Here is an 18059-nt window from a genome sequence, read left to right as displayed (position 1 = left end):
CAACTTTGAAATTCCTCACTGTGTTATATAAAAGATCTTGTATAGTATTTTTGTGTTTTTGGCAAAACTAGAACCAATTTATGAGGGGTGGCTTTTCACAGTATACATTTCTGATTCATAAGCTGTTTGTTTGTACTTTCTAATGTATTTAATGCTCTTTCATATTGATGTATAAAAAGAGTGAAATAAAAAATAGCATGTGAATTGGGATAGCTAACTACTAGCTTGAAGCAGAAAAATTTATTGTTTAAGGGTATTAACATACTTGACAGCCCAAAGTAATAGGATTTTAAAATTGTATCTAAATAGGTCTTTATTTTAAGGGCAGCCAACTTTTTTTTTGTTCACCTGTTTCCTCAACTATAAGAGTGACACATAGCAAATGATCCAAAAATATTTGTAGAATAAAGAAATTTAAATATTTGATATAAAATCATATGAGATTGGTTAATTTTTGTTTAAATTCTTAATAGCTTCCAGGTGGTTCACTTATTTTTAACACTCTGCAGCAGCAGCAACAGCAGCTCTCCCAGTTTACACCACAACAACCTCAGCAGCCCACAACTGCTAGTCCTCAACAGCCAGGGGAGCAGGTATGGGTTTTGTAGCCTTCCATATGCTTTTACATCGAATTTATAACATTTTTTGGTATATTCCAAGCATACTTCATGTGCTTTGTTAGTGTAAACATTTCCTGTACTGTTTTTGTTAACAATAGTAGCAATCAGCTATTGGGCACGTATTCCTAATAAAACAGTCATACCATACTGAATAGATGATATCACCTGCATCTTGCATAGATGATTGAGATTCAGGTAAATGGCTTGCTCATAGCCATACAGTGAGTGGCAGAGTCAGAGATTCAAACCTAGGTCTTTCTGTCCCTATCGCTCATGTATTTTCTACCCCATCATTGTCTTTCTGTTTTTAGGATTGTGTTACTATTGGAATAAAGATATCCCTATTATTATAAAATGTAGGGCAGTGGGAACACAGACAAAAACAAACGTTTACACTGCCAAAGAGAATGAAATTGAATAAGAATTGCAATAAATGACAGTAGAAGAAGGAAGTACAAGTGTTTCTAAACTTTGGGTACACTGGAGTCATCTGGGAAATTTAAAAATATTGATTCCTGGGTCCCACATCCAGAGTTTCTCTATCTCACAAATTATATGAAATATTCACCATTAATCCTTTTGCCCAATTTTCCACAGTCAGGTCTTGGTTGGATAAAGCTCATCCTCTAATAGAGTCCTCAGGAAGGGCACATTAAAAACTTACTGTTTTTTCATTCTGAACACATTAAATATTGCTTGGCTAGGTATAAAATCTTTGATTTTCTTTAAAAAAATTAATTTTTCAATACACATAAAATTTACCATTTTAACTTTTTTTTATTTTTTGAGACGGAGCCACGCGCCGTTGCCCAGGCTGGAGTGCAGTGGTGCGATCTTGGCTCACTCCAACCTCCACCTCCTGGGTTCAAGCGATTCTCCTGCCTCAGCCTCCCAAGTAGCTGGGGCTACAGACGCGTGCCACCACACCCGACGTTTCACCGTGTTAGGATGGTCTTGGTCTCATGACCTTGTGATCCACCACCTCGGCCTCCCAAAATGGTGGGATTACAGACGTGAGCCACCGCACCTGGCCAAAATTTACCGTTTTAAATTCCTAAGTGTGCAATTCAGGAGTGTTAAGTGTATTCACATTGTTGTGCAACAGATTTCTATTATAGAACTTTTTCATCTTGCAAAACTGAAACTATATCTGGTAAATAACAACTATATTTCCTCCTCCCCTCAGCCACTATTCAACTTTATGTTAGTATGAGTTTGACTATTCAAGATACCTCATATAAGTGCAGTCATATAGTTATTTGTCCTTTTGTGTCTGACTTACTTCACTTAGCATAAAGTCTTCGAGGTTCATTCATGTTATCGTATGTGTCAGAATCACCTTCCTTTTTCATGGTGAATAGTACTTGTATATACCATATTTTGTTTATCCATTCATCCACTGATGGATACTTGGGTACCTTCCAACTTTTGGCTATTGTAAATAATGCTAGTGTGAATGTGAGTATACAGATCTCTTTGAGACCCTGTCTTTGGCTCTTTTGGATATATACCCAGAAGTTGGATTGTTGGTTCATGTGGTGATTTTTAATTTTTTAAGAAGCATCATACTGTTTTCCATAGTGACTGTACCATTTTACCCAATTCCCATCAACAACATACAAAGATCTCAATTTGTCCAAATCCTTGCCAACTCTTGTTATTTGCTGGTGGTGGTTGGGTCTTCGGGGATTTTTTTTTTTTTTTTTTAGCAGCCATCCTAATGGGTGTGAGGTAATAATCTCATTGTGTTTTGATTTGCATTTCCGTAATGATTAGTGGTGTGGAGCATCTTTTCATATGTATGTTGGCCATTTGTATATCATCTTTGGAGAAAAGTCTATTTGGGTCCTTTGCCCATTTTTTAAATCAGATTAATTTTTGTTGTTGGATTGTAGGAGTTCTTCATTCTTCATATACACATATATCAGATGTTTGATTTGCAGATATTTTCTCCCATTTGTTGTCTTTTCACATGATTGCATCCATTGCACAGAAGTTTTTAAAATTTTAATGTAGTTCATTTTCTCTTTTTACTTTTCTTGCCTGTGCTTTTGGTATCATATTGAAGATCATTGCCAAATCCAATGTCCTGAAGCGTTTTCACTTGCTTTCTTCTAAATGTTCTCTAGTTTTAGGTCTCCTTTAAATTTATTAAAAATGCTTCCTACTGTTGACTTGCTTTGTATGTTTTTGAGAAATCTGATGCCAGTCTAATTATCTTGCTCTTGTAAGTTTATTTAAGCAGTTTGTCTAGAGGCCCTGAATGTTTGTCTAATATTTTCACTGGTATATGTGTCAGAATTGATTTTTCCATGTTTTTCCTGTGGATCCTTTTAATGTGTAGAGTCACTTCTTTATTTCTGGAATGTTTTCTTGGATGATAGTTTGTAGTTTCATAAGTGGAAGCTTAGATTATGGAGGTCATTCTTTTCTAAAATAAACATTTAATGTTATACATTTCCTTCTCAGTACTGCTTAAGCCACTTTCCACAAATTTTGATATGCTGTGCCTTCATTTTGTTCCATAGAATTTTCTGTCTTATGGATCCCTCTTAAATGAATTATTTAGATATGTTTGATTTCCAAATACTTGGGAATTTTCCAAATATCTTTCTGCAGTTGATTTCTAGTTTAAATCCACTGTGGTCTGAAAACATATTTTTCGTTCTTTTAAGTTTGTTGAGGTTTGTTTAATGCTTGAGAACGTGATCTGTCTTGATGAATACTCCATATATGCTTGAAAAAAATGTGTATTCTGCTGTTAGGAGTGTTCTGTATTAGAGCAAGGCATTTGATGGCATCATTCAGGCCTTCTATATCCTTTTCTTTCTCAATGTTTTATCAGTTACTGTGAGAAGTGTTGAAGTCTTCAACCAAAACTGGAAATTTCTATTTCTCCTTTTGCTAAAGGTTGTGTTTTGAGCCCATATTGTTAGGTGCATATGCATTTAGGATTGTTACATCCTTGATTAATTTACCCCTTATCATTAATAAATGACCACCTTTATCTCTGATAATATTTCTTGTTTCTTTCTTTTGATTAATGTTAGCTTAGTACATCTTTTTTCATCCTTTTAGTTTTAGCCTGAGTCCTTTTATTTCTTAGTATTTGTTTTTCTTCAGGATGTTTGTTTAATCATTATTCCTCCTTGTTTGAATATTCCATTTGCGGTGGTGGCTTACAGTCTACTTTAAGTTTGTGGAGTGCTTCGGGGGGAAATTGATATCATCTGTAGTTTTTTTTGTTTGTTTTGTCATAGTTCCATTATGGTGGTGATGTGGTCTGCCTTATTCTGTTGTTCATTTCATGAACTGGGTTCCAAATTCAATAATAGAACCTTTCAGCTCTGTGCTCTTTTGTCCAATCTCTTTTTATATCCAGGGAGATCCCCTCAAGATAAATGTATCTTTTGAATGTTTGGCTTGTCATTATATACTGAAATGTTCAAAGGATGTCTTTTGCAGAGCAAAAGTTTTTAATTTTGCTGAAGTCCACGTTGACAGTATCTTTCCTTTATGGAATATGCTGTAGTTGTCATGTCTCAGAACTCTTTACCTAGCCCTAGGTCCCAAAGATTTTCTTCTGTGTTTTTTTCTAACAGTTTTATAGTTTCTTATTTTGAATCCATGATTCATTTTCAGTTAATTTTTGTACAAGGTGTGCAACTTAGGTCCATGTTTTTGTTTTTGTTTTCCTATCAGTATCCAATTGCTTCAACACCATTTGTTGAAAACAACAACAAACAAAACAGCTATCCTTTCTGAATTGAATTACTTCTGCACATTTGTTAAAAGTCTGTTGGGTCTGTTTGGGTGGGTTTATTTCTAGGTTCCCTGTTCTGTTTCATTAATCTATGTGTCTGTCCTTCAGCCAGTACCACACTGTCTTCTTCATTGTAGTGTCTTAAAATTGGGCAGTGTTTCTGCCATACCATTTTTCAAAATTATTGTAGTTAATGTAGGTTCTCTACCTTTCCATATAAATTTTAAAGTCATCTTGTCTGTATCTACAAAAACTTTGCCAGCATTTCTAAAAGAATCGAGTTATGCTTGTTGATCAGTTTGGGGGAAGAACTGCCGTCTTTATGATGTAAGTCTTCCAGTACATAAACATAGTATGTCCTTATCTAGACCAAAATCAATGTTTTGTAGTTTTTGGTATACAAGCCCCATATATGTTTTCTTAGACTTAAGATTAATACCTAAGCTTTTCTCTGTTTTTTTGAGTAACTGTGAATGGTATCTTTTTAATTTCCGTTTTCACATGTTAATTACTAGTATATATAGTGTTGATTTTTGTATATTGATCTTGTATTGTGCCCTCTTACTGAACTTATTATTTCTAGGAGCTGTTTTGGAGATTGCTTAGGATTTTCTACAGTATAAACAGTTGTGCCATTTGCAAATAAGGACAATTTTATTTTTTCCTATAAAATCGATATGCCGGCCGGGCGCGGTGGCTCACGCCTGTAATCCCAGCACTTTAGGAGGCCGAGGTGGGCGGATTACAAGGTCAGGAGATCGAGACCATCCTGGCGAACACAGTGAAACCCCATCTCTACTAAAGAATACAAAAAATTAGCCAGGTGTAGTGGCAAGCACCTATAGTCCCAGCTACTCGGGAGGCTGAGGCAGGAGAATGGCGTGAACCCAGAAGGTGGAGGTTGCAGTGAGCCCAGATTGCGCCACTGCACTCCAGCCTGGGCAACAGAGCAAGACTCCGTCTCAAAAAACAAAACACATAAAGTTCCAGTACTATGTTTATGTTACAAAGAGTGTTTTAAGCTTTAAAAAATTGTTTCGGTGAAGCTTTATAAAAGCCTTAGGCATTATCTTGGTAGCATCAAACAATAAATACAGATGCACTGAAAAAGAAAGTTTTCTTTGTTCAAATGGTATAAATTTATTCTTGCTTACTCTAAATACCTTTGAAGTATTTTCCTTGTTACTCTTTTTACAAGACTAGTCTCATACTGCTTTATTTCATAGCGGAAAAAATGCTGATTTATTTTCACCAGCTCAAATTTGTTTTTCTTTCTTGTACAAGTCATTTATTTTGTTATTCAGGGTTCTGAACAAGGTTCAACCAGTCAAGAACAGGCCTTATCTGCTCAGCAAGCTGCTGTTATTAACCTTACTGGAGTAGGAAGTTTTATGCAGTCACAGGCAGCTGGTAGGTATCTTCATAACTTTATATGCTGAGTTTACTAAACATATTCAATCTATTTGGGATCTCACCACTTATTTTCTTTGCCTTCCCTTACAACCAGTAAACAGGAAAAAATAAAGCTATAATGTGTGAACTATTAAATTGATTAATGGCTGAGATTTTTTTCATTAATTTGATAGTGCATTAATTAAAAGAGCTTTGACTTAACATAATTACCACAGTTGTGTTTTCCTTATGTTACAGTTTACTGGCAAAATTTAATAATTATCCACTTTACTAGGTTACCAGAGCTGTTTTCAGTGTTTGCCAGTAGTTATGTTAATTAATAACTTTTTCGTTTTCCTGGGTTAAGACTGAATTTTTCTAGATTGCATAATCTTTTGTTTCATTCTGGTAATTTGTAGTTGCATAAATGACTTTATAAGTCTTAATGGACAATAGCATAACTTATGTAAGCCACTATTATCATTTAAGAAAAGATTAACTTCTCAACACTTCCCAGCAGTAAATGGTGAACTAAAGATTACTCTTAATGATTCCTGTCAGTTGAAGATAATTCTAACTTTATACTTATTTAAAAGAGTAAGCCACATGTATAAGAAAGCTGTAAGAGTTTGAGGATTGAATGAGTGACTTTGTTGTCAATATCTTATCACTGTGGGCTTACTATGCCTTTAGAAGTCTTTTAGAATAATCTTTATTTTGGAAGTAAGTAATCCTTACATATAAAGTTCCAACTCAGAGGTAGTGAATTTCCAAAGAGAAGTTTATGTAATTATATACCTTTATCAGCCCAGTTGTGAATTTACGAAAATAGCTCTAGTATAATTTAGTGACAACTCTAGTCTGAAAAGTCTTGAGAATGTTCCTAGCCACAGATTGCCATAATTTGAGTCCAAGTCACTTAAATCATGTTGGCCTTCAAACTTCCTCATATGTAAAATAAGTGTTGAACTGATTACTGTGGTTCCACTCAGCTCAAAAAATAACAAACAATGCTCAGTCTCAGTTCATCACCTCTGTTGTTAATAGAGTAGTCTGATATTCATTGCAACATCTTTTGTTTAAAGCAATTGTCTGTCTACCAGCTTTGTTGTTACGATAGTTTGGATTTCTTCCATCTCCCTTCTCCTACTGTTGGTTATATTTCAAAAATAACGTACTCTTCTAAACAAAATAGCACCAGTATCAAATTTTATACAGATGCGAGAGGTTCAGTGCTTTGACACATAATGCACTCCCTTCTCTGTGTCCAGAAAGTTCCATAATCAGTGGTACCCCCAACTAACAGGAGACCATATACTAAATTTATTCTGAAATGTCTATGATTTGATACTTAAGATTAATCGTACTGCTAACTTTTCTATTATTTCATTTTCTGTGTTGTCCTTTTCTAACCCTGGTAGCCTTCAAACTTTTTGACTGGCCTGCTTTCCCCTTCTCCTCTCTGTAGTGTTGTCTCAGCTTGGCTCTGCCGAGAACAGACCTGAGCAAAGCCTTCCTCAGCAGAGATTCCAGCTCTCCTCTGCCTTTCAACAGCAGCAGCAACAGATACAAGTAATCCAGCAACTTCACTCTGATTACATTTTTAAAGATACTCAGCTCCAAAAGTACCTCAAAATAACTTGCTTTAGTTTTATTTTACTGTCTTTTAAGACTGTACAGTAATTGGTAAATAATTTAGCAAATTTTATTTAAAAGTCTTGACATTTTAGCCAGTCAACTTGGAGCACTGAATATATTTTGTACATTTAAGCCATACTCTTAAAATTTTTCATGAAGTGCTGGTGGCACATTAACATACATTTTTCTAGTATGCAGTGTATTTTGAAATAGACAGTTGTAAGTGCCAATTGTTAACTTTCTAATATTTTATTGCAGAAAAGTGTTCCTATTAGTAAATGTCATACCTGTTTATTTAGAAAAATGTTATACCATCATTTTAGGAAGGAAAGTCAGCATATTATAGTTGACTATCTTGATATTCAGGGTTGTTTTATATTGCTATAAACTATCATCATACAACAAAATGGTAACTGAAGTTGCTGAGTTACTACAATATAGACTGGCAGGGCAAAGTAACAAATAATTTTGAAGTTTGCCAAGAATCATTTTTAAAGCCCTCAGCAGGCTTCTGTGCCACTGGTGCTGTTTGACTGTGCATTGTCTCAATGTGGTATAGTCCCTTTTTGTTATCTTGGTGCTTTCTCCCTTTTTCAGTTGTGTTGTTTCGTCACTCTCAGGAAAAGCACCTTTCCACACCTGCCTGCATTTAACATAACTCGATTTTTTTCCCTCCCTTTTGCAGCAGTTGCGATTCTTGCAGCATCAAATGGCTATGGCAGCAGCAGCAGCACAAACAGCTCAGCTACATCGTCATCGGCATACAGGCAGCCAGTCAAAAAGTAAAATGAAGAGAGGCACGCCAACCAGTCCAAAATTCTGAGTCTTGCATTATTTTTTGTTCCTTTTTTAAAAACACAAGAGCATTGAATCAAAAGGATTGAGTTTCTACTTTTTGTTTTTTTAATGTGTCAGTATTTTACATTGCTAGATGTACAAACTTTATACAGAAGCACAACCTTATCATTTTTAAATAAAAACAGGGAAATGGTTTAACAAACTAGGGTTGGTTTGCCTAAGTCATTGCTTTTTAAAAATGGTTTCACTATACATTATATGGAAGTGACCTAAGAAATAATAGAAACATCTTTCAGAAGAATGTAGTTTGATATTTATTTAGTATAAAATGTTTGTGCACAGTGTTAACAAATACAATTTTTACAAATCTGTTTTGAAAAGTGGCTATTTATTTGGGTTTCATACTCTTAATTACTTCATCCATCAATTTTTTAACTTCTTTGTGTCTTGTAACTGCTCGGCTCATGCAGTCCTGAAGTTTAGCTCCAGTCAGCCCGCTTCCACCTGAAAAATTATTTTGCCAATACTTTTAATCTATCACTGCTTTTCAAAAAACATTAATGTCATATCAAATTATGAAACAAAAAAATTGGATAACATAAATCAGGGTACAGTCTCAAGATCTGCAAGTTAGTTTCACAAGACCTCCAAGTGATTCTAATGTATGTCTTAAGTTTAAGAATCACTGACATATACCATTAAGATGGAAGAAAATTTGAGGTAGCTAAGAAACTACAGTAAACTTAAATTAGGTAAATGAAATATCCCATATTCCATTTGGCCCTCCCTAATTTAAGGCTCACACTGAGTTTTCATCTACATATGTTTAGGACTGAAGTGGCAGGAACATGCCTGGTTTGTGAAGACAACAGAGCTTGCCTTCCTCATCCATTACTATTGTTAAGGTTCCTGTTGCCAGATGTTCCTCCTCTCCAGTAGGGTCAACTATAAGCAAAGTGCTATAAAAAGAAAAAAGTATAAGTTATCAATCCATGGAACAAATTTTACTTTAAAAATACTAAACATACTGTCAGCCTCCCAAGTAGCTGGAATTACAGGTACACACCATCATACCTAGCTAATTTTTGTATTTTTAGTAGAGACAGGGTTTCACCGTCTTGGCCAGGCTGGTCTCGAACTCCTGACCTCAGGTGATACCCTGCCTCAGCCTCCCAAAGTGCTGGCATTACAAGCATGACCCACCATGCCTCGCCCTGCTCTACTATTTCTGAATGTGCTGAAATCCTTGGAAAATACTGAAGATAGCTTCAGGTAAATCTTTAGTGAAAGAATTAGAAATTAACATTACACAGGTATAAGTAAACCAAGGAACAGGTAAAGTGAACACAATTATCATCCAAATCAGGATGCTTATGAAAGCAGACAGGTTGACTATAAATAATTGTGCAGGGACAAGTATAAACTCAAGTGTCCAGGGAAAACTAGGATGTAGAGTCACCATAGCACTTCCTGAAGAGTTAGAATGCTGAACATCAATTACCCAAATCTTAAATATAGAAAATTTTAAAGTAAGTTTGATTAACTTACTCATCAAACACAGCAAAGGAAGTTGCAACTGGATGAGTTCTAATATTCAAATAACTTTTCTTCTTTAAATTAACTTCTGCTAAAGCAGTTTCTTCATTTATAGTAACTTCAGGCAACTGTACTAAGAAAAGGCAAATTTGTAAAGTAAGTCTCTAAGAAACAAATGGTTTTTCTAAGTTTTTTTTTTTTTAATTCACCTTTCCCTCGATTGAACTTGCCCAGAACATTTCTTTTTAAAAAGCACCTTACAGCCACTAAGGTAAATACAGAGGATATACATCGCTCTTCACAACATCTGACATGCCTACCTAGTGCTTATTGCATAATTTTTTTAAGTTTAAGAAGTCAAAATGATTTTTTTTTTAAATTTTTAGAGATCGGGTCTTGTTATGTTGCCCAGGCTAGAACTAAATTCCTAGCAATCTTCCCACCTCAACCTCCCCAGTAGCTGGGTGGGACTATAGGCATGTGCCACTGTACCCAGTTTTGAAATGAAAATGATTACTAATAGATAACATGTCTAGCTAATTTGTATATGCCAGGTACTGTTTTACGCATTTCCACATTTTCACTGTATTCACCTAATCAATACTCTTACAAACTAAATACTATTATCCCTATTTTATTATAGATAAGGAAACTTCAGCACAGAGTGACAGAGCCAGGAATCAAACCTAAGTCTCTGCTTTAACCACTCTGTTACAATATTGTGCTAACTTCATTTTCTACCTCCAATTCACTTAACCACTCTATTATAATATTGCTGTGCTAACTTTATTTTCCACCTCCAATTATTTGTTCCTACCAATTCATCATTCACCAATGATAGGGAATATGCACAAGTTATTGAAATCTGTAACTCATCAGTCAACCTAGACTCCTTGCTAAGAAACTTCACTATTACTATGGCCTCACAGTAAAAACAACAGAATCCATTCTAATTCTTTTGGCAATATCACATAAAGAACTATGAGGATACTGGCAGATCTTCACCAATCACCTAGCCAGAAGTTACAAGTCTTGTCTCCCTCTCCCACCATTATTAACACTATTATGGAAAGGACTGAAGTCCTAACCTAAGTAGACGGGTACAGTCAAAGCAGCACTCTAAAGAGCATTCAGTTAGAGAATATACAACTATCAACTATATTTGGAAAGTAATGGCAGTATTACATTCATTAATTTGGAAGCATACGAAAGCAAATGTACATTAAAAGTTTCACAAAACAGAACATTTTAACCCATTAGTGGGAATATTGCCGTTTTTGTAAGGCTGCTTACCATTTTTTAAAGCCGCTAACAAAGCAAATGTGCAGGCATCCAAAATGTTTCCATCATAGTCGAGGCAAATGAGATCACAGTATAGAACCCAGGCAAGCTAAAATAGAATTAACACAAAAGGAAATTAAAGCCTTCTAATGGGTAGAACATGCTATTCGCTTAGACTTAAGAACCACAGAACCCTTGGTTAAACAAGCAAGATAACCTTCAAGGCTCAAAAACCTTAAGAAAATGCTTTACCTTTTTCAAGTAGAAAACCAGAAGAAAGTGGACAGGTTTGGTGAAAGCTGGCCTTTGATTGCCAAGCTGACAAATGACAAACATGTCCATTTCCCTTAATGGAGCTACAGATGTAGAAGGAATTTCCATTCTTAGTGGGAGGTTACAGATAAGGAAGATGGTTTTGAAAGCCCTAGCTAAAATTCAAAATGCACTTTCCCATAATACATGAAATGTTTAGGTTTTACAGTGCTAACGTATCAGTTTATGGAAAGCCTCTCTAGGTTCTAATCAACCTAGTTTTACATTTTCAAATAGACTTTGGAATCTACTGTGGATTCACCAAAAACATATGTTAATATGATCAATGTTATAATCTGCTATAAGGAATAAAAAATGATTGAACTTTTCTCTACAGGTTAAGGGGGGAAAAAATTACTTCAGTTTAAAAGGTAGCTCCCAGACAGGTGGTAAGTTAGTCAAACTTGTTTTTTATAAACAATATGGTTCACTTAGAGCATTATAGAGTAAGAAATGACTGAATCTCTAAAATCTGTAAAGCAGCCATATTTAAGGCTACTTTGATTGGTGATTTTAATTTCCTTGTTCCCTTTCCCCCACAAAAAAAATCTCTTCAGAATTAATAAGAACTTATAGCTTCTCTATTCCTCTTACCTTCCCTGGAGAAATGCATAAGTCCTCTTTCTGAATTATCTGTGAACTTGATTTAATGACAAAGAGCAAAGTAAATGAAAAGTCAAAAACTATCTGAAAATGAATTACAGTAAAATTTTATCATGGTGCTCTTACTTTTCAATGACATCTGCAATGAACTGGCTAGCCACTTGGGCCTCTTCTCCAGGAGGTCCAGCCCGGAATCTCGATGAACACAGGGGTGGTAGATCCACATTAGGAACTGAAAGAAACACTCTGCAGCTATGAACTAAATTTTTTTTTTTTTTTTTGAGATGGAGTCTTGCTCTGTCACCAGGCTGGAGTGCAGTGGCGCGATCTCCGCTCACTGCAGCCTCCACCTTCCAGGTTCAAGAGATTTCCCTGCCTCAGCCTCCCAAGCAGCTGGGATTACAGGCATGTGCCACCACGCCCAGCTAATTTTTTTGTATTTTGGTAGACGGGGTTTTACCATATTGGTTAAGATGGTCTCGATTTCCTGACCTCATGATCCACCTGCCTCAGCCTCCCGAAGTGCTGGGATTACAGGCGTGAGCCACCATGCCCGGCCTAAACTTTTTAATTTATGGATTATCGAAGTGTTAAAGGTATCAATCCACAGTAAAGGCAGCTGTGGCCATGGACAGGCTTTTCTGAATAGAGTATATTGTAACATAGTTACATTCTGCTTGGTCTCTGTAAGACTCCCAGACATGAAATTTGTATTTTTCTGACTTTTTTCCCCCCATATGCATTTTTTAAAAATCTATTTTAGACTTCAATTCTCCTAAATCCTTTACAAGTTTTCCTGGTATCTTTCAAAATACCTCAATCTGTAACTGAAGATAGACCTCTGCTAACATCCAACTGTTTTTCTCATTTAAGAAAATGTTGGTTCCTACCGTAAAGAACAGATGGTTCCAAGACAAGAAAAAAAATAGCAGTTGTATAAAGCAAAGAATCTTTATGGAAACAAAAAATGTGCAATGACAGTTCTTTGACTAAAAAAAATTCCATTCTATTTTTTTCTTTTGAAACAGGATTTCACTCTGTCACTCAGGCTTGAATGCAGTGATACAATCATATTTCATTGTAGCCTTGACCTCCCAGGCTCAAGCAATCCTCCTGCTTCAGCCTCCCAAGTAGTTGGGACACAGGTGTGCACCAGCACACCCAGCTAACTTGATTTTTTTGTAGAGACGGGGGTCTCCTTTGTTCCCCAGGCTGGTCTCGAACTCCTGGGCTGAAGCAATCCTGCAGTCTTGGCCTCCCAAAATCCTGGTATTACAGGTGTGAGTCACCACACCCAGCCAAAGTTCTATTTTCTTGGTTAGTAACATATGAATATATAAACAAAAATTGAGCAAGCAAGTTTGATAAAGATTAAATTTATGAAATTCTATATCCTGCTATTATGCTATCTTTTACTAATACGGAAAACTTTTGAGGAATTTGTTTTATCATTAAATATTTCTGAATATTAGGAATAATTTTCTTTACATCAACTCAACTAGGACTTAACTAAAATTATTATTAAATGTGTTAGAAGTATTAGTATTAAAATTACAAAACCATTTAACTTACCAACATATCCTTTATCAGGGGCATCTGTTGGTGGTGCTGCAAATTCCTATAGTAGCAAAGAAATGTTTCCTATTGAAACAAGCTACTGAAAAATTATGAAGACAACTTAGCAATCAGTTATGGAAGGCTCTATCAAATATCAGCTTAGGGAATTGTGCCAGGGCCTCTAAGGACATTGGTGCTGATCCTCACAGTAGCTCTACAAGATAAGAAGGCACTATAGTACAGTGGACTACACTATAGTGCTGCTCATCAAGATTACCTGGAGATCTTTTGAAAAACAGTAATTGAGTTTGTGCCCCCACCTAGTAGCCAAGAATCTTAATTTATTCCCCACATGGTAGAGCCAGATTTAGGAATTGCTGCTTTAGTGGTAAACAGCAAAAGTTCAGCTGGGCGCGGTGGCTCACACCTGTAATCCCAGCACTTTGGGAGGCAGAGGCGGGCGGATCACCTGAGGTCAGGAGTTTGAGACCAGCCTGGCCAAGACGGTAAAACCCCATCTCTACTAAAAACACAAAAATCAGCCAGGCGTGGTGGCAGGCGCCTGTAATCCCAGCTACTTGGGAGGCTGAGGCAGGAGAATCACTTGGAACCCGGGAAGCAGAAGTTGCAGTGAGCCGAGAGCCTGCCACTGCACTCCAACCTGAGCAACAGAGCCAGACTCCGTCTCAAAAAAAAAAAAAAAAAAAAAAGAGCAAACGCTCTGCAATTAGCAAGCCGGTTCAAATGTCAGAGCCACATTTACTGGCTAACTTTAGGCAACTTATTTAACCTCTAACCTTAAACTCCTCATCTGTCAAATGGGAAGAAAATAGTGTCTACTCCTAGGGTCTGTTAATAAGGGCCAAATGAGATAAACCTGTTAAATCCCAGGCATAAAACCCGATAAGGAGCAAGTTCTCAAATCGTCTTGTTATATATCACTCCAGGTTTACCAAAGAAGAATCTCAACTAAGTGTTAAATAACACAGGGTGTATTGTAGTGAAAGAAGCACAGGCTTTGGAGTCAGATTTATGTCTCAAGTTTTACTTATGAGTCAGACTTGGAGTCAGATTTATGTCTCAAGTTTTACTTATGAGTCTTATGTACCTGGAGAGGTTACTGAACCTCATCTATAAAACAGGAGGTGGAGAAAAATAACAAATGATTGTTGTAGGGATTAAAGTGGATAATTCTGTAAAGTGCCTAAAAAGGTGTCTGGAACATAGCAGGTACTCAGTAAATGGTAGCCATTATTCCCTCAAATTTTTCTTTTCAACAATTTCAATTTTCCACACATTTACACAGATTACATGTCATCACTGGCTAAAAGGATGTCACCAAAAATCTGTTAATTTCTCAAATGATATAACCAAATGTTTTAAAAATTAAGGGTGGCTAAGATTTTTAAAGTTGTTTCATTTTGGTACATTTGACAAATGTTCAGTCATTAAACTTGGGTCATATTATTTAACACTCATAGTGAAAGCTCTTGGGAAATTAAATATTAAAAACTGACACCCAACTGTCAAATCAAGAGTGGAATTATAGGTGTATATTACAATCTAATAAAGAAAGCTAACTTTGTAACTCAAATCTCAATAGGACATATTTAGAGTTACCGCTTTAACTCCACAGATCACTGTAGTATTTCCCAACTTCACTAAAGCAGAACCATCTGCGGTACTAATTGAACCTGAAAAGATAAGCAAAGTGAAAAGTGCATGAAAGGAAAACAGCTACAAAATTATCTACATAATCATTAAAATTAAGTGTTTTAGCTTGCTGTGTATGATTATCTTGCTACCCCTCTCAGTTGCTTATGAATATTTCGTTAGAATAATTGATTTTTACATAACTATTTTAAATTAGTGTTTAAATAATTATTCACCTGTCCTTGAATTTGTGTTAATCATTTTTCATTCAGTTACAGGGCTTTTGTACAGATAAAAATCTCTTCACACAAAAAATCATCAAATTCTTTAGAAAAAGAGAATTTGGCTGAAAAACTGTTTAGGTGGTTCAGAGACTAAAACTTGGGAATATCATACAGTTGAAAATGGAAAATACATCCTTACCTATGTTGACAGTTGTGGTTCTGAATTCACCAAGTTCTCTTCCATCAGGACGGCAGTTCTCTTTCTAAATAAATGTTTATATAAAAATAGATTATACCTATTACATATTTTACACATCTATCCCAAGTTTTACACACACCAGGGGAAACACATTAAATGTTACTTCAAATGGATTAAATTACTTGAAATGTATCTTTAAAAGCAGCCCATTGTTATCAAAAGGCAAAACATGTACATAACTTTTTACTCACCAGAAATCTCCTGTAGTACTCCAGAGGTTCCACAGTTCTGAAACACGTGTTAAAAATATATCTGAGATAAACTGATGAATCTTAACATAAATCCAGAAATTGGCAAAGATCTTGAGTGTTGTGATGCAGCATACATCTCCACAACTTTTAACTAAAAGTAATTCTAGAAAGTAAAAATCCTTGCAGTAGCAATCACATTCAATTGCTGTCCTTAACTCTGCCATTAACGATTAGAAGATTGGCGTCTAAAAGCCCTTTGCGTGAGCTCTTTAAAAGCGGATTAATCTAGGTGTCAAAAGAATCTTGTCATTCTTGCTCTGAAACAAGGATCCTAGTGATCATGAATATCTTACTAGATAACTCAGGAAACAAAAAAGGTACATCTTTATTTTCACTGTAACTGAAATTTAGCATATTCTTCAATTATGACTGTAGGCAATAAACCATAGTAATATTAGCAGTACCTGCAACTTTAACAACCACAGAGACCACAGATGTCTTCATTTGTACCCTATAGCTATGTAAGGTATGTTCAGGCTCACTGTTACTTTGAAATCCCAGCAGTTACTACTAGTCTCGCCACTAGATCTTGTTTAAGAAGGTTAATTTTAAAGCAAGTATATATACTACTATATCATGTCTTCGGAGTTTATACTTATAGATAACTATTTCAACATAATGGATTTCCTTTGGAATCCTATTTATCCATTTTTTAGAAACTTTAAGAAAGTCCATTGGCTTCACACACAATAAAACCTTCCAAACGAGGCATGATCCTTTTAGAAATAAATGACGGGAGAGGGAGAAGCAGGCGGTATGTGGCTCTGATGCAACAATCTTGATTGACTGACTGACTGGGACAGAGTCTCAGTCTGTCGCCCAGGCTGGAGTGCAGTGGCGCGATCTCGGCTCACTACAAACTCTGCCTCCCGAGTTCAAGCGATTCTCCTGCCTCAGCCTCCTGAGTAGCTGGGATTACAGGCGCCCACCACCATGCCCGGCTAATTTTTACATTTTTATTAGGGACTGGGTTTCACCATGTAGATCAGGCTGGTCTCTAACTCCTGACCTCAGGTGATTCGCCCGCCTCGGCCTCCCAAAGTGCTGGGATTACAGGCGTGAACCACCGCGCCCGGCCACAATCTTTAAAAGAGTACAACTATGTCTCCTGGGACTGAACATTCACTACATACCACGCTCACGAGCGCTCGCAGCGGGCATGGAACTCTACAGAGTCCTTTCATCTCTCGTTTCATTGGGAGGAAGAAGCCCTTTCTTTTCACTATAACCACCTCCAGGTCCTCCCACTCGTCGCCTGCTTCGACGAGGAAGGAAATGGCACCCCAACGGGGTCGCCCTCCGGGTGAGAGAATCCCAGCTAAGAGTTAAAGGAAGCTGCCGTCCACCTGCGTACAAAACTCGACCCGCCACCTGCCAACACTCACTTGAACCCAGCCGCCATCTTCCCGCCCGCGCGTCTGCGCCTGCGCCGCTCCTCGCTTGCGCGCCTGTTCCGCCGCCGCACTTTCGACACGGTTGCCCGGGCCGCTCACGCCACAGGAAACGCCAAGGTGGGGACGCGACGAAAGGTCCCTGGCCCGCCTTCGCATCGACTTTCCCCTGCCCAGACGCCCTTCTAAGTTTCCTTGCCTTGGACGTATTTTGACGAATCTGCTGTTAAAGAAGGAGCCGGTGTCCGTCTTTATTAAAAAACTGGTGCTGTAACTCAGAATAACTCCAACAGTTCAGAGATAACAGGGTTTCCAGCGAAGAATTAAGCAGTGCGTGTGGAGCGTTATTCCAATGTTTCTGCGTATTTTTTTTCCGCCTGTGACTTAGGCTGAGCCCTGGCCTTGCCTCTTCACGGTTAAGGGCTCCTTGCTCCAGCACATGAGAAACCTGAACTTTTTTTTTTTTTCTTTTTCTTTTTTGAGACGGAGTCTCGCTCTGTCGCCCAGGCTGGAGTGCAGTGGCGGGATCTCGGCTCACTGCAAGCTCCGCCTCCCGGGTGCACGCCATTCTCCTGCCTCAGCCTCCCCAGTAGCTGGGACTACAGGCGCCCGCCACCATGCCCGGCTCATTTTTTGTATTTTTAGTAGAGACGGGGTTTCACCGTGTCAGCCAGGATGATCTCGATCTCCTGACCTCGTGATCCGCCCGTCTCGGCCTCCCAAAGTGCTGGGATTACAGGCGTGAGCCACCGCGCCCGGCCGAGAAACCCGAACTTTATTA

At 37.3% G+C, this 18059-nt stretch overlaps 2 protein-coding genes across 51 annotated transcripts in view; one reads left to right on the top strand and one right to left on the bottom strand.

The window, feature by feature from the left end:
• The window catches only part of SUPT20H (SPT20 homolog, SAGA complex component), a 49111-nt gene extending 40520 nt beyond the window's left edge, over positions 1 to 8591 (top strand). For 10 of the 50 annotated variants that reach the window (XM_077974239.1, XM_077974223.1, XM_077974238.1 and 7 more), the window contains 3 exons: positions 474 to 593; positions 5688 to 5793; positions 8099 to 8591. In XM_077974239.1, coding sequence (XP_077830365.1) covers positions 474 to 593; positions 5688 to 5793; positions 8099 to 8199 — 327 coding nt within the window. In that variant the 3' untranslated portion in view covers positions 8200 to 8591. Of the gene's footprint in view, positions 1 to 473; positions 594 to 5687; positions 5794 to 7243; positions 7348 to 8098 lie in introns of all 50 variants that reach the window. The other 40 variants (XM_015120939.3, XM_077974227.1, XM_015120936.3 and 37 more) reach the window with 6 other exon arrangements.
• EXOSC8 (exosome component 8) lies at positions 8387 to 17335 on the bottom strand. The gene is given in 11 exon segments (NM_001260538.1): positions 8387 to 8715; positions 9064 to 9170; positions 9760 to 9880; positions 11041 to 11137; positions 11935 to 11980; positions 12070 to 12175; positions 13516 to 13561; positions 15121 to 15194; positions 15577 to 15640; positions 15828 to 15864; positions 17273 to 17335. Coding segments are annotated over 11 exon segments (831 nt in total). The 5' UTR covers positions 17290 to 17335; the 3' UTR covers positions 8387 to 8599.
• Between the last annotated feature and the right edge of the window lie 724 nt (positions 17336 to 18059).

This window comes from Macaca mulatta, chromosome 17, assembly GCF_049350105.2.
Source record: "Macaca mulatta isolate MMU2019108-1 chromosome 17, T2T-MMU8v2.0, whole genome shotgun sequence".
Taxonomy (NCBI): Eukaryota; Metazoa; Chordata; class Mammalia; order Primates; family Cercopithecidae; genus Macaca; species Macaca mulatta.
Note: the sequence above shows the minus strand (reverse complement) of the source record. Positions and strands in the feature narration are given on the sequence as shown.